Here is a 16,875-nt window from a genome sequence, read left to right on the forward strand (position 1 = left end):
GTAAGGAGACTGTATATTTTCTGTTTGAACTGAATGCTCAATACTTTGCTTCCAACTATGGATATTTTCTTTTATTTGTCTTACTCTAATATTCTGCTCAACACTTATATTCTATTCTGGAGTTAGTCTCATGAGATCATCTGTTATCCTTCAAATATAAATCTAAGGACCGTATTATAGCTTGACTCTAGGTAACGCTCTGGTTTTTCTACAGATAGTTATTTTCTCCATAGGTTCGAGTCCTTGGACCATGCAATACCTTGGTTCTGTCTAGTACCCAGGTATCCTAGTGTGATTAGTTTTCCCATAGGCTTGGGTCCGAGGACCATGTAATGCCTTGGTTCTGTCTATCACTTCTATTTTTCTGTAAGTATCTAGTTTCCCCATAGGTTTGAGTCCGAGGACCATGCAATACCTTGGTTCTGTCTAGTACCCAGGTATAATGGTGTGATTAGTTTTCCCATAGGCTTGGGTCCGAGGACCATGCAATGCCTTGGTTCTGTCTATCACTTCTATTTTTCTGTAAGTATCTAGTTTCCCCATAGGTTTGAGTCCGAGGACCATGCAATACCTTGGTTCTGTCTAGTACCCAGGTATAATGGTGTGATTAGTTTTCCCATAGGCTTGGGTCCGAGGACCATGCAATGCCTTGGTTCTGTCTATCACTTCTATTTTTCTGTAAGTATCTAGTTTCCCCATAGGTTTGAGTCCGAGGACCATGCAATACCTTGGTTCTGTCTAGTACCCAGGTATAATGGTTTGATTAGTTTTCCCATAAGCTTGGGTCCGAGGACCATGCAATGCCTTGGTTCTGTTTATCACTTCTATTTTTCTGTAAGTATCTAGTTTCTCCATAGGTTTGAGTCCGAGGACCATGCAATACATTGGTTCTGTCTAGTACCTAGGTATAATGGTGTGATTAGTTTTCCCATAGGCTTGGGTCCGAGGACCATGCAATGCCTTGGTTCTGTCTATCTCTTCTATTTTTCTGTAAGTATCTAGTTTCCCCATAGGTTTGAGTCCGAGGACCATGCAATACCTTGGTATTGTCTAGTACCCAGGTATAATGGTGTGATTAGTTTTCCCATAGGCTTGGGTCCGAGGACCATGCAATGCCTTGGTTTTGTCTAGCACTTCTATTTTTCTGTAAGTAGGGGTTTGTCCTCGGACCGCTTTACTGGAGACGATTCCTCCTTAGGTTGGATTATGATCTTTACACGTGGCGTTGATCTCGCCTCCAGCTCGAGCCCCCATCTTTTTCATTTACGAAGCGTCTTTTGGCCGTTCGTGTTCCGTGCTTGACGCTTCGGTGCGCGAGACGCGTCTTCATTAATGTCCTCGTGAATTAACATGAGTCCAACGTTCTACAGCCCCCTTGAAATTTGGTAGCTTCATTATTAGCCCTGCTGATAACGCTCTTTTCGAATTCTGCATGAATTAATTCTCGCCAACCCTCATCCTCTATATAAGACTTTCTGGGGGGATGGTTTGTCCATACTTCTTGAACCTCCCAACACAAATAGAAAGAACACACCTTTTCAGCCCCCCAAGCCCCTTTAATAACCCCGTCGAAATTGTGACCGGAGTTGGCAGATATGGGGCGGTTTTGGGCGGGTGTGAGTACATCCGTGCCAAGAGCCGTTGTGGCCGCAGCCCCCACTGGGCTTCCGATGCGGTAGAATCTAGGCGTAACCCCGATGGCGCCATACAAGGTGGCCTAGATGGATGTCGTTGAAGTACCTAGTGTCTCTCCTCGGAGTGCACCCCCGACGAAGGAGACGTGCGAATTCATGTCATGGGCGGTACTCGAGTGTTGCCGTCTCCAGCGGCCAACGCTCGTGAGGATTGGAGAGAATCAAAGGAACATCACGGGGGAGGGCGTCCCGGAGCCCCTGCATCTGCTCCTCGCTTTATTCAAGCTCCGCCGCTCCGAGAAAGGAGTTGTTGGTGGCTTTGAAGCGAGCCAGTCTCAGCCCCCTTCCGCCCTCTTATTGTCAAGTTCTCCCATTCTCTTGGTGCCAATAAGGGAATGGGTTGACACTTCCCTCTAGCTAGTTCTAGGACGGGTCCACCTGGGTCATTGATTGTAGAATTAGCTTTTAAATTTGTTTGTAAAACACGCCTGCCTAAACCTCTGATTGTATTTTGTACTTTTTCTATTTATGAAATAATTTTAAGATTTCTCTTTTCGCTGTCAAATCTTCCATTTTCTTGCGATTTTTTTTTATACGTCGCCAACCTACTGTAAAACGACCACTTAGAACAATCACCTGGTGCGCCGGCCAGCGCCCTAATCCTTCCCACAGACGGCGCCAATTGTAGGGACTCAATTTGGATTGGACCCATAGTATGAATGAGTTTTCAGCCCAACAAGCCCAAACAATAAATTTTTAGAGAGTGGATTGAAGGTTTAGGCGCTGGCCGGCGTTCATGAAGCATGAACTCTCTTCTTTTATTAGAAAATACTTAGAACTATTTACAACTAGGGGATGCTCCTCGGCCCATGGCCGAGGAGCCCTTTTTCTTCTGTTTTCTCCTCCCCTTATCTTACTTTACTCGCTCCTCTTATATAGTCTTCATCGTCCTATCTCCTTCTTCCATCTGTTGATCATCCATTCGCCTTTCTTCTGATCGTTCGTCCCATCAGAGGCCTTATCAGCACTCAAGTGGTTCACTCTAATCAATGTCGCCCTGCTAAGGGGTTATATCCCCATTAATGTGGCCAGAGGGGTTAGGTGAATGCATTAAGTGTGAAGGTGACAGCTTGCTCTGGGCTTGTCCCTTCCCAAAATTATCCTTAGTATGCCGAGGACGAAGAGGTCCTCGGCGTGGATCCAGAAAAGAGTCTTTCCCTAATTTAGCCTCGGATGGTCACCCTTCATGGGCGTGGGCCTTGGGCCTTCTACACGATGGGCTGAGGCTATCAGGCCCACGGGCCCCACATATATAATCTGCTCTTCAAATTAAGAATTCTCCGTCATATGTTACTCTTTAAAGATATTATTAGCTATATAGATGGTACTTTTGGTTTTTGAGACAAGATCAATAAAGCGCTATTTTTATATAATAATATCTAGACGATATTGCAATGTCATGATGGATAAGTTGACCTTGTTTTACTATATAATCTACGTAATCACGTGTTTTATAAATTTGAAGAGTTACATATTGCGGGATTTATTCATATGTTCATATGATGAAAAAAAATTGTTTTTTCATTTTACTTTATTTTATATATCTACTTTATGATATATGATTTATTGATTGTGAGAAGGAAAAAGATGTCGATCTATGTTTTGGAGAAAAATATACCTATAAGAGTTGATTCGCATACATATTTATAGTATACATGGCTATAAGTTAATATAAAAGTTCTCACATTATAAAATAAAAAGATAACTTTTTTATTGCATTGTGTTTTCATACATATCTTACTATATACAATATTCGACTGCAAAATAATGAAATATATTATGTTAAACTACAAAAAACTTCTAATTTAAAACATGATTTCAAATAACACATATTGACTTAAAAAAAAAAAAAATTACAACAACAACAATAATAGAACATATGGAGGACATGGTTGAATTTAAATGCTGAATAAAATAATATGAGAAGAAAAAAAGTAAAAATAAAATATATAACAATAAACACCAAATTAATTATCTCTAAATAAATACTAAATTATCCAAATCATGCTATGTAATATAATAAAATTACATTCTTATATGCTATCTTTAATTATTTATAATGCAATATGATAAAATTTAACAATCAAAGTGAACAAAAAAAAAAAAAAAAAACTTAAAACAAAATTAAATTGCATCAACCTAAAGTAGAGTTCTAAAAAACAAAAAACAAACAATTATCAACCTAGGGCAGAGATGCAAAAAAAAAAAAAAAATTGTGAGAGAAAGAGAGAGAAATAAATTTTTTTGTGAGAAAAAATTATGCGTATAATGGAAGAGAGAGTGTCAAATTTATACTAAAAGGATGATAATAAGAAGAAAAAAATAAAGGAAGATAAAGTGAAAGGTGAAAAGTGATATTAAAATAAAGGGTAGTGGGGGGATGAAAATGTAAAGGGAATGAGAAAGGTTGGAGAAAATATAAATGTTAAAAAATAAGTACATTTTATTTATTTGAATTTAAATAAAATATTATACGTTTAATTTTTTAAAATAAAAAATAAGATAAAATATAAATAATTTAATTATACGAAGGATGTGGCTGAGTTTAAATATTGAATAAAATAAGATGAAAAGAAAAATAAAGTAAAAATAAAATATATAATAATAAACACCAAATTACCCAATCATGTTATGTAATAGAATAATATATATATATATTATATTCTTATATATTATCTTTGACTTTTTTAATAACACAATAGAATAATATTTAACAATAAAAGAGAACAAAAAAACTTAAAATACAAAACTAAATTGCATTAACCCAAAGTAGAGTTATAATGAACACAAAAATAACTTAAAGTAGAGATACTGAGAAAAAAAATACTCCAAAAAATATTAAGAGAGAGAGAGAGAGAGAGAAAAAACCTTTTTGTGAGGGAAAAGTATGGAAAGGATGGAAGAGATAATGATAAATTTATAGTAAGATAATGTGAATATGAAGAGCTAAAATAAAGGAAGATGAAGGGAAATATGAATAGTGATATTAAGGTTGAGGGTAATGGGGAGTTGAAAAAGTAATAGAGTAAAAGATGAAGAGACAAAATAAAGAAAGATGAAGGGAAAGATGAATAGTGATATTAACGTTGAGAGTAGTAGGGAGATAAAAAGGGAAAGGAAGGAAAAATGTTGGAGAAAGTGTAATTATTAAAAAAAAAAAAAGTAAATGTTAAAAAACAATTATAGGAAAATTAGAGAGAAAAAGGATAATAACGTGGATGTTGATGTGGTTCAACTGGAGTATAGCAACAATAAATGATATGCTTAAGTTTTTAGATGTATATAGATTTGTTAGGGTCATATTTTCTATGTAATTGGTTAATCCTTTGAAAAAACATACTTTATTTGTAATTAGATAGATTTAAGTTGGGTGTAATGTATTAAGAAATATGTTGTTCAAATATATCAAATGGTTTCATTAAAGACATGAAAATTGATTCAAGAAATAAGTGAAGAAAAGCTGATTCATTAAGTCTTGACAGAAGCTCGATAGATACTGCTATTGAGAATTAATGAATAAGCTCGACACAAGCTCGATCTATCGAGATTTACAATTTTAGAATTTTCAGATCTGAAATTCGGCCTATGATGACTTGTTTAATTTGAGTTTATTTTCTTACAGCTCTAATCATATATAAGGCTTATTTCAAAAGTCATAAAGTACGAAACAGAGACCCAGAACTCATATACTTTATGTAAAGTTACTGCATTTGTGTATCTTAAGGTTTTGTGACCAAGTGCTTCCTGATCTTCATTGTTTATGAAGTGAAGAATTTTGTAGCCAACAACAATCATTCAAATTGTTGGAGTTAGTCACGTATTGAGATCTGTGCAAAGGACTTAGTCACAAATTTGAGACTTGTGCAACAAAGGAAATAAGGCTACTACAATATCAAGTTCAATCTAGTATTGAAGCGAAGGTTTAATTGTAGGTTAGTATTTTGGGATAGGTCAGAATAGTGGTAAGATTTCTCATACTTGTAACTGATTGATTATTGATTAGTGAATTATTTGAAGTGGTGACCTAAATTTACTCAGTAGAGTTTTTGCTTTGCGAGAAATTTTTTCCATTTGTCAACAAATCACCGTATTTATTTAATTTTTGTTGCATTTAGTTTAATTGATAATTTGTTAGTGCTTTAATGATTTATATGTAATTTGATCTAATTAATCAACTTGAGTAACTAAATTAATTAACTGGGGCCAATCTATTTTAACCATAGTTTTAAAAATCAGACCGGACCGGCCGATTTGACCGGTTCAACCAAAACTGGACAGTAATCCGGTCCGGTTATGCTTAAAAACCGAAAATGTAAGAAAAACTGGATTTAACCGGTTACCGTTGGTTCAACCGGAAAAACTGGAAACCGAAATGGTTGAACCGGTTTTGCAAAATTGATGAAAGAGATCTGATACGGAGCTTTATTTTGCAGAAAAAATCTTATTTTTTCTCAGATCTGCCGGTCTAAGTGGGTAAGGACAGATTTTTTGCTAAAAAAATCTTCTTTTTTCTCGGATCTGCTAGGCTTGAGAGAGTGAGAAAATTACTGAATGCTCATGCTTGGTGTTGAAACCACAGCTATTCGGTGAGACAGTGAATGAGAGGATCTGATGGAGATCTAACTTCCACAGAGAGAGAGAGAGAGAGAGGGATAGATGGAGGTACTGGAGGACAAAACACAAAACACTGAACTGAAAAAATAATAAAACTTTTTTATAGTAAACCGTGTGGAGTGCTAGATTTACAACAAAGAGAGGTTGGTGAGGTCGATTTCAAGCTCAGGAGTTGGGTTCTGTTTACTGCTTCTGTGTGTCTCTGTGATATTCTCTCTCTCTCTCTCTCTCTGTATGAATGTGGGAAAGAGAAAGTTCAAAAAAAAGAAAGAAAGAAATGAAAGTGTGTTAAAGTGCACGGCCGCAGAAATTCATTTCCACCTCTCTCTGCCATTCTCCTATCTATCTTCTTCTTCTTCTTTTTTTTTTCTTTTTTTTCTTTTTTTTCATTAAAGAAGGGTGTAATTTTTTTTTTTTTTTTTTTTTTTTTTTTTTTTTTAATAAATAACTAGTTAAAGTTAGACTATTTTCTATAAAAATAAATATATGAAATCTTAACGGTAGGTTATTCTTTTTTTTTGTCAATAATTACAGACTAGAAAAAAAAGTAGTATGCAAAAAAAGAGGAAAAAAAATTCTATATTTTATATTTTCTTAAAATAACTCCGGTTGAATCATAAAACTGATAATTAGTCTATTTTTTAATTTTTTGTTTATTCCAGTTTTTAAAACCATGATTTTAACCCAACAAATATAACATTTATTTCAATATGAGAGCATGTCTAGATGGCATTGGCATGACTTACTTTAGTGGTGGAAATGTTCGAATTTGATCTGCAAAATAAAAATAAAGCCAAAACTTTAGAACCATGCAGACGTGAGATGCTTTGACGAGCAAAACCATATTGCTAATAATAAATGATACACAAACGGAGTAGCCATCTCAGAGAAGAAAACTCCACCACCTGTTCTGCAAAAGAGGGGGGACAAGAAAAAAAAATGTAATGTAATTACTAATTATTAGTCAACTTGAAGTGTTTGAAGCATAAAGCAATAATATAACATTCATTTCAAACTGAGAGCTTGTCTATATGGTTTGACTTACCGTGGTGGCGGTAGCAGAAATTTTCTACTTTGATCTGCAAAATAAAAGTAAAGCCAAAACGTTAAAATGATTGCTAGCAATGCTTCTACTATGCAGTCATGAGATGCTTTGAAGAGCAAAACCATGTTTTTACTGATAAAGGATACAAAAGTAGAGTAGATATTAAAACCTTGAATTTAAATTCTACTGTGCAACAAGGTAACTCAGTAACAATATCAACAAATAAATGCACATTTACATAAAAACTCAGTAACTTTAAAAGTTTTTTGTTAAAAATATTGTAAATAAAAACTAAAAGTTTAATAAAATAAGCTAATTATTATTATTATTTGATTAAAAGTAACAAGCAATAAAAGAGAGAAGGGTGGGTATAGCATTAATTTTAACTTTTAACTTAGGTACAACTTTTAAAAAAAAAAATTTCTTTTATATTCTCTTTATTTTTTTCAAAGTATAAATATATTCTAACTCACTTTTATCAAAACTTTTTTAGCAAAAAGCTTAATAAGCTATACTTATATGGGCTCTAAGAAATAGAGCCCAGGATTTACTTGGGGAAATAAACATCAGAAGTGTCCAAAGATAAAAAAGGAAGAACGCAATCAAGGGGAAGGGAGTAATACAAAAGGGGATCCACTTGGCAACAACCCATCCTTGCAAGAGAGTCCACTGCCTTGTTAGCCACCCTGTAGCAGTGCTGAAGCTTGAAATTACTGAACAAAAGGGCATCCCTGCATTCATTAATAATGAGGGAGATTAGTCTTTAAAAAAAATTAGGATCAAGACTCCTCCAAATACAAATAAATAAAAAAGGAAAAAAAGAGAAAGAACTTAAAAAAAAAAAATCCCTTCAAAATTAGGATCAAGACTCCTCCAAATACACAAAAGAAAATATTTATATATCTCTCATAGCTGCCGTTCGCCAAAAAAAAAAACTCCTTACACCGCCATTTCTGCTGTATATATCGCTCAAATCCGCCCCTGTTTCTTTTCATCCAATCAACTCCAGTTGATCCAACCCGCAACAGAGGGCGACTGCTGTTCCGTAAATACAGCCTCCTCCGCTGGGCTCCTTTGGTATCTCTCATCTTTGTGTTTGTGTTATTTTGTTTTACACCCAGCTTCTTCTTTTTCTCTTTTCTTTATACTCCAAAAAAAAAAGGTGTCAAATCGTTACAACTTGCCTGCTTGCATACTAAGTTAACATTATTCTATTTTATTTTCTATCCAAATATGATAAGAGCATTCACAGCTTTTCTAAAAGATTTAGCCTTTACAACACAAAAAATTTTACTTTTTTTATTTTCCATTATTACTTTTACAAAACACTACATAAATTTGTCTATTTTATACCTTATTTTATTTAAATAATATTTTTCTTACATTTTTATTATTATTCATAACTACCTATAGTCCCACCGACTTTAACATACACGTATATCTTATCTCTATCTCTTTCTTTTTCTTTTTCACTTTCTTCTTTTTTTGCTTTTCCTTCTCCTTTCTTCTTCCCCCTTTTTTTTTTCTTCTTCTTTCTTTTTTTTTTTCCTTCTCCTTCTTTCTTCTTCTACATTTTCTTCTTGTTCTTTTGCAATTTCGATCTGATTTATTGCTCTTTCTCTATACCCATCTCTCTACCCATCTCTATACCCATTTTTTTTTTTCTGAACAACTCTCCCTAGCTCCGATCAGGCAAGCACCGATCATTTCACAAGCACCGATCTATCTCTTTGTTGGTTTGTTCATGTGAGTTTGTTTGTGTGTGGGTGTAGGTTTGGTGGTTGGGTTTGTTGTAGTTTGGTGGTGGCGCTAGCGCCTTCTTCCCCACGCTAGTTTGTGGCAGTTTGATAGAGGAGAGAGAAACAAAGAATAAAAAAATCGGATACACATGAATAGTAACCGTGTAAATATACACTGTTTACTGTTCATTTATACCGGTTGTGTATATTTTACACATTTTTACACCCACTGATGTGGGTGTTTTTTTGCTCAAAATGTATAAAATTGGTCAAAATGTGTATTTTACGCAATTATAAAAGAGCTAATGTGAATACTCTAATAGGATGCTCTATCTCGTACTGTCAATCACTATCACTTTATCAAATTATGATGCTCTATCTCATACTGTCAATCATTTTATCATAGATGTGTTGTAGTAGCAGAAACTTTGTCATTATATTTGACAATAGATTCATGGGTAATTATTATATAAAGATATTGAGATAATTTTTTTGTTTTTGTTTGATTATGTACACTGTACTCTTTAAATTTTTTTAAAGGATACATAACCAGATTAAAATTTAATATTTATGTTTTCAAAGTATTAATAGTAATTTATAAGAAAATTTTAGTACTATGAAAGATAGTTAAAAAAATTTAATTCAAAATTAATTATTAATAATTTGAACTATGAAAAAATACCGGGCACAACTTTTAAGGTTTTATTTGAGAGTTCATAAAAAACTCAGAGAAAGTCAAATTATAAATTCAAATTAAATTCCAATTTTGCGTCATGTGCCTAGATTTATGTGGAGATCACACCATAATTATTCTTCTAAGTGTTCAATTCGAAATTGGAAGAAAATCCAAATAGATTCCCAATTTTGCGCCACATAATCCATCTAAGGTTTTCAATTTTTGTGCCAAGTAAGTTATTGTGTCAATTTAGGGCCCGTTTGGTAAAGGAGTATGAATAATGTTGTTTGTAATTTTTTGAAATACGTGTGGGTGAAAAAGTGTGTGAAAATGTGTGTAATGTTGTTTAAAAACTGAAAATATGTTATTTAGATAGTCTACCAAACAAGGCAATTTCTTAATTTCGTTGTGGTATTGAATTTGGTGCTTGTGTGTGTGTTAATTTTGTATAAAGATGGAATGTCAAGGAATCACATTCGTGATTGTCAGAAATTATGCAATTTGAGCAGCATCTATTGCTGAAGCCTAAAATTCAAGCATAAGTCAATTCGATTCGCATATAAGGGTCCTCCATGAACAACGCATTAGTCCCTCTATTTTGCCATCTAATTGCTAATATTTATCTCTCTAACTTTTCTTATTGATTTGTTAATCTTTGTTTGAAAAATTCCTTATATCTTTGTGGGATCAAAGGCTACCTTTTCCATTTAATTTGATAATATGCTATCTAATATCTAATCTTTCTCTCTCTAACTTTTCTCATATTCATTTGTTAATCTTTCTTTGAGGAATGCCTTCTATCTTTGTGGCAAAGGCTACCTTTTTTTGTTTGTCTAATTTAATAATATATAATATCATATCATTTTGAGTGTTTTATGTTTCTTCCGATTGGTTGAACAACTTGGAAAGTGATAAATTTAAGAGAGGGATTAGATAGCAATTGACATCAACACAAGACTAGCCATGTACATATTTGGATTCTTTGTCTGTTAGTGTTTAGTCATTTTTTGGTTCAATTTTGATTTATATTAAGCAAAGTGCTCTCTAATATGTGTTATTAAAGTTCTGCTGGTGAATTAACATTTAAATATTGTTTTTTTTCCCAAAAAAGTGTTTGACATAGACATAGTATTGTTAGTTTATTGTGTCAATTAAAATTCTATATTAATTTTTTGTTCATTTATTTAGGCCAATTTATATAATTTTTTAGCTTACCAAGTAATTGAAGTTCTGATATCTAATTGCAACTCTCTTACGAAAAACTTTTAGTTAAGTAAAGCCCATTACAAAACTAATTAAAACTTTTTTACCATCTCTGAGTAATTACATTGGAACAATTGTGTTGTTAATTGGTCTAGAATAGCTAGATAATAGATGCACAAGCACAACAACTGGATATTTGTTTTGGATGGATATGCTTCAAGTGGTAGATTCTAATAGAATCCATATTTTAAAGTTGAAGCAGAACCAATATCTAAATAAAATCCATATTAGCTTTTAATTGTAATTAATTTTATGTTAAGTGCCCATTTTAGTTTTCTTAATTTTGCTATCAAGTAACTCATTCATAATATTTAACACGAAAATCAAAATCACTTCTTTATTATCACTACTATTAAAAGTTTCCATGCGTAAGCACGAGTTACAACTTAATTATTTTATAATAACATTGCTATATACCCGTCATTTTATAGAAAGAAAAAAAAATGATTCTAATGTAAACTCTGTGTGAACAATGTTGTTGCTTGTTATTTGCTTTCAAAATTCAATATACAGTAGCTAAAAATCAAACTATGTAGATTTCTAAGTGTGCTGTAAAGAGTTTCATTTTTCACATATTTATTCAACAAAATAAATATTTTCTGAAAAGGCAAAAAAATATTTTTTAAAGGTCCATACATGGTATAAAAAAGCTCCTCTAATGAGTATTACCAAAACAAAACAAAACAATATAATAGAGTAAATCTAAAATTGGCCAAGAAATCCCACACTTCGACCTAGACACTAGTGTCAATAGGACACCTTTGCGCTCGTGGTCTTGGCAACCAAAGAACATCTCCTTATACATTGGATTTTCCATAAAAAAATATGTAGGCCTCAACCTTTTAAAATTGGTTCCAATTCTAGTATACCCAAAACCATGTGAACTTCTGCTCCATGACTTTGAAAAACATTTTGCCATATCCTCAGTCACCTTATCAATTGCCATGGATATATTATCAAATGACTGAGAAATTATATTTTTAAGTTCATCATCTTTTGCTGCTCTTCTTTTCTTGCTTTTAGAAGACATTGCATTTTGTGACGACACTTGAGAATGTACAACATTTATTTTTGGAGACCTCATTTGATCACCTTTTTCCACTTCAATGTTCTCCAAAGAAACTTTGGGATATTATTATATCAATCTCATTAATAGTGTTTGATATAGCATACCTAGCACGTTTCTCCTTTGCAACTTCAACACAATCACCTTTTACTGTGTATCTTAAGCCCAAAGTTGTGCCATCTTAGGGTAGTTGGGCATAGGTATTGTCATCCACTTCTTGGCAGTAAGTTTAGTTTATTACAAACCAAGAAAAATGGTAATACAACAAATATATAATTATGTAATACAAAATTAAAGTCACAAAAATCGTAATTTACCGCTATGAGTGGCTCCCAACTTTTGTTTGCTATCCATATATATAAAGAATCATTTCATCCAAAGCCACTCAATCAATCTTTAAATATGTCATGCATTCATGATTTTTTTTTTTTTCAGTGTTTTTTGTAGATTTTTCACATTGTTTGCTATCCATATATATAAAGAATCATTTCATCCAAAACCACTCAATCAATCTTTAAATATGTCATGGCATTCATGAATTTTTTTTTTCAGTGTTTTTTTTTAGATTTTTCACATTATCATTGTTAATTTCCATGTGAAATTTGTCAATCAACTCTTTCACTGTGTTATCATATGCCTTAAAGGTAAAAGTTCCACTAACTCTTTCATCTATGTTCACTTGAGGTAAAAAAGCATCCACTTAGGGTCTGTTTGTTTTGGCTTCAAACCATTTCAACAAATCATTTTCCATAAAACCATGTGTTTAGTTGGCTTTGAAAATAGAATTTTCCGGATTTACATTTCATTTGACTGTAAATTAGAAGCCTTTGACCTGTAAATTATTTTCCATTCCTATTTTCACTTCAAATCACTTCCGAAGAGAGAGAGAGAGAGAGAGAGAGAGAGAGAGAGCCAATGAGCGAGAACAACCCATCCTCCAGTCTGATGACGATAGACCGATCACACCGAGATCGCACCCCAGGATCGTACCGAGATTGCACCAATCGCACTAAGTTCGCCGCCGTCCTCCGTTGATACTGATCTATCTATCACTCTTAGGCAATCTTGGTGTGATCTCAGTGTGATCCTGGGATGCGATCTTTGGGTTTTGTTGATGATTTTGATGATTTTTTTTTTTTGGGTTTTGTTTCTTTTGTGTTTGTGGACTAAGAAATGATATTATATATTTGTTTGGAAGTTGAGAAAATGTGTTTTCTATAGTATTTTCAAGAACACAACCAAACACCAGAAAATATTTTTCAAAGCATTTTTTGAAATACAACCAAATAGCCTGAATACATTTTCCTTTCTCGAAAATAGCATTTCCGGAAAATATTTATTTTTCGGAAAATATTTTACATGAACCAAACACAGCCTAAAGCATTATCCATAACACTAGTCCATTGTACTTCTTTACTTGGATTCTTACCATTTTTCTTTGATATCTTGCCCATGTTATAATTAATAGGAAAAAAAAACACATAAAATAATATATAGATATTAATATTAATTATCGAAAGATAGATAGTAATATCAAACTGTAAAATGAAATTTGCATAACATTTATGTTTAAGAGCGATTGAAACATGACAACATAGTCTTAAACAACACGATGACAATAAATCCCAAAGCTTTTACATATGGACATAGTTTTGCCACATGGCTAATAGTCTAATACTATAGAATCTATTATAATATCTGGACTTTATAATTATTCCAGGAGAATTTAAGTATTGCAAAGACATTTTATAAAAAGTATCTAGACTTGACATTCAAAAACTAACAGTCTATTGTCTAATGATTCTAAAATTATTCAATGCCGTTTTCCTTGGCTTATTGAGTCCAGCAGATGATAATCACACAGTTTTGATTAGGTAAAGCTTTCTAAAGATTTCGATGGATATGAAAGCTAAACACAGAATTCTCCTTACTAAGATTTGGAGGTATCAAGCACTTAATTATGAAAATATATAGCACTATCCCATTACTGCAAAACTGAAAATGAAAAATAGTTTCTTTGGACTACCTTGTAGACCCAGAGATTGAAGACACTAATAATGAGTTGCAGAAAAAACTAGAATTCATACACAAAAGACAATGATAGGGACTGAAACTTCATAATTAGCAATATTATAAAGCAAAATAAAAATATACTTACGATTGAATAGAGATTTTTATTTATAAAATATATTTCAAGTTTTATTTTTATACCTCCAAACTTCTCACAATATTAACTAGAGGTATTTTACACAGACAACCTCCAAATTTCTGTTAAGAAAATAATATGCATTAGGAAATCTTACACAGACAGCCTCCAAATTTCTTCCAATAAAACATAATGAAGGTAATTTTATTGCATAAAGACTACAAAATATAGCATCTTGTCTAACAGTACAATATTTTGGTGAAGATGACAGACGTGAGAGCACGACATTTGATCAATGGACGGCAATCACATTATCATAACCAAACAATATGCCATATTTGCTTGTGAAATGTGATAAATTTGTATATTCTGATTGCGGACTGCCATTTTGGTTGTTCTAAAATTCCTCAACAAGAAGTAGTTTAATTTACTTGTTGAAGGCTATAGCTACATCTATGTGTGAAGGCCAGAAAGAAAATGATATACAACATAAACACCAATGTGTTACATACAGAAATAATAACCCTCTGGAGTTCAAATACAAGAAATGAAACCGACAATATATAATGACCGTGTGTAACATGCTTAACAGTGTGCAAGAGACCTTTTTATGCATTGGCAAGAGTATGTGTTGTTTACAAGTGAAGTGCAGTGCAGTACTATAGTACAATGGACCTAAGCCCGTTGAGCTGATATTCTAACACAACAAAATCAAATTTTCTGAAGTAACTCTTTCATCTTGTTGTGTCTGAGATTTCTGACAAGAATCCTTTGTCATAGCATGGCACGCTTTTATCCATATCAGCTGACACATATACATCAAAGCCCTGTGTTGTATTAGATAGGACGCCTTTTAATTTTATAGTGGCTGATCACACATTTCCTTCATCTTTGTCTGCCTGTTGTTTTCTTCCAAACTAATACTAAATATATAATGCAACCATGGCCCAGATGCATGGAAACAGCTAGTAGGAAGAATGGAACAAGTTGAGGCATAACTCCAGCTTGCACATTGAGAAGGAAACCATTGCATAAATCTTTTGGCTAAAGGCAGGAAGTAGTTGGACCCTTTTGTGTTTTATTTGCACGGTTGCACCCTCCTAATGTTATTGTATGCCATAATTGTTGGCTGATACATGGGGTGTTAGTTGCTCTACAGTGTTGTACTTAATTTATGCCTCTAATTTCACCCAAAAAAGAAGAAGAAGAAGAACAAGTTCAAGTTCAGGTAGAAGTTGGAACATCTCTATGCCTCAATATGAATTAATATGCCGAGCAAAGATATATAAACACCAGGTAAAAAACTCACAATGAATGGTGGCACAGAAAAATCTTGAAAAACTGAAAACAAATTGACATAAGCTACCACACAATATCTACATTTCTTCCACCTTCTCTCAAGTCATCTATGGTACTTATTGACAGATATTTACAGAGGATGGACATATCCAAAACAATTGTTAATTAGGACTTTTTCTTCATGAGGTCACTTATCATTTATCAAGGCATGTATCACTAATGAGCACGAGTCTTCATGGTTATCTTCCTGTCATTAGATGGACCAGAGCATGGTTTTCATAGAAAGAGCCAACATCCCAATCCTCAGTTGAAGATGAAAGTGTCATTAGTGCAACCACTATAGACCTCATGCTTGGCCTTAGTTGAGGAGTTTCTTGTGTGCATGCTTTGGCAAGCTGGCCGGATAAGCTGCAACCAAATCAGCCATAATAGCTTTTTAGAATTAAGTTTGATAGTCCATAATTTGCATGTTTATTGTGAATGAGAAATCACCTTCCGGACTGAGTCAAATGGGCAATTATCACCAAGTCTAGGGTCCACAACTTTACGAAGATCTTCTGAATCAGACTGGCTAAGACCATCTTCAAACTGAATCATATCAATAGATAAAATTTTGGGTAAATTCTTGTATAAGCAATTCTCAAACTACAAAATAGTAAGTAGAGGAAGGGAATAGTAAACAACCAAAGCAACAAGTCCCATTGATTCAGGAACATATTCATTTGTCTTGACAATATATAGCTTCCTTGCCAGATATTAGTTCATAGGACAACTCCAAAAGCATATACATCTATCTTTGGGGAAACATCACCATATTGAGCATATATGCACATAAAATGCTACATTCAGTTCAACTATTCTTTGTACAGGTCACAAACCCACTAAACGTACGTAGTAAAATGTAATATAATTACGTTATAAGAATACAATATAAATTTTGTAGGTTAAATAGTGTATGTGTTATTTAAAAGTATTTTTTATTTTAATATTATTTAATGGAACATATGATGTATTTTGCATTTAGAAACAATACATAGTGATATATATATATATATATAAATGAAATGAAAAACGTAGTTTAATAAAAATATTTAAATATACCATAATCGGTTAACTAATTTGAACATATCTAAGAATATTAAATATATATATATATATACACACACATACACACACTCTCATTTTATGGAATACATGTAAATTTAAACTAGTCGCTAACCCGTGCAATGCACGGGAAAACTTTGCATAAATGTATAATGTATCATGTATAAGATTCAAAGCTGAAATTACTAAAGCATAACGAAAATATTTGATCACGCAACAGAGAAATATA

The 16,875-nt window shown here is 33.0% G+C and overlaps 1 protein-coding gene across 3 annotated transcripts; it reads right to left on the reverse strand.

Annotated features, from left to right (window-relative positions):
- Window positions 1–6,741: 6,741 nt before the first annotated feature.
- Window positions 6,742–9,264, reverse strand: LOC111993889 (uncharacterized). Of its 3 annotated transcripts, none has more exons than XR_010630656.1 (4): window positions 8,297–9,261; window positions 7,977–8,084; window positions 7,354–7,387; window positions 6,742–7,213 (listed from the first exon to the last, which is right to left on the reverse strand). XR_010630656.1 is itself a non-coding variant. In XM_065777903.1 (4 exons), exons 1-4 carry the CDS (start codon window positions 8,439–8,441, stop codon window positions 7,110–7,112), a joined length of 396 nt encoding a protein of 131 aa, XP_065633975.1. In that variant the 5' UTR covers window positions 8,442–9,260; the 3' UTR covers window positions 6,742–7,109. The 3 variants fall into 3 exon arrangements, 1 of the variants encoding a protein (XP_065633975.1); XM_065777903.1 differs by having other exon boundaries at window positions 6,742–7,218; window positions 8,297–9,260; XR_010630655.1 differs by having other exon boundaries at window positions 7,354–8,084; window positions 8,297–9,264.
- Window positions 9,265–16,875: the final 7,611 nt, after the last annotated feature.

The sequence above is a fragment of the Quercus suber genome, unplaced genomic scaffold (genome assembly GCF_002906115.3).
Source record: "Quercus suber isolate HL8 unplaced genomic scaffold, Cork oak 2.0 scaffold_168, whole genome shotgun sequence".
NCBI lineage: Eukaryota > Viridiplantae > Streptophyta > Magnoliopsida > Fagales > Fagaceae > Quercus > Quercus suber.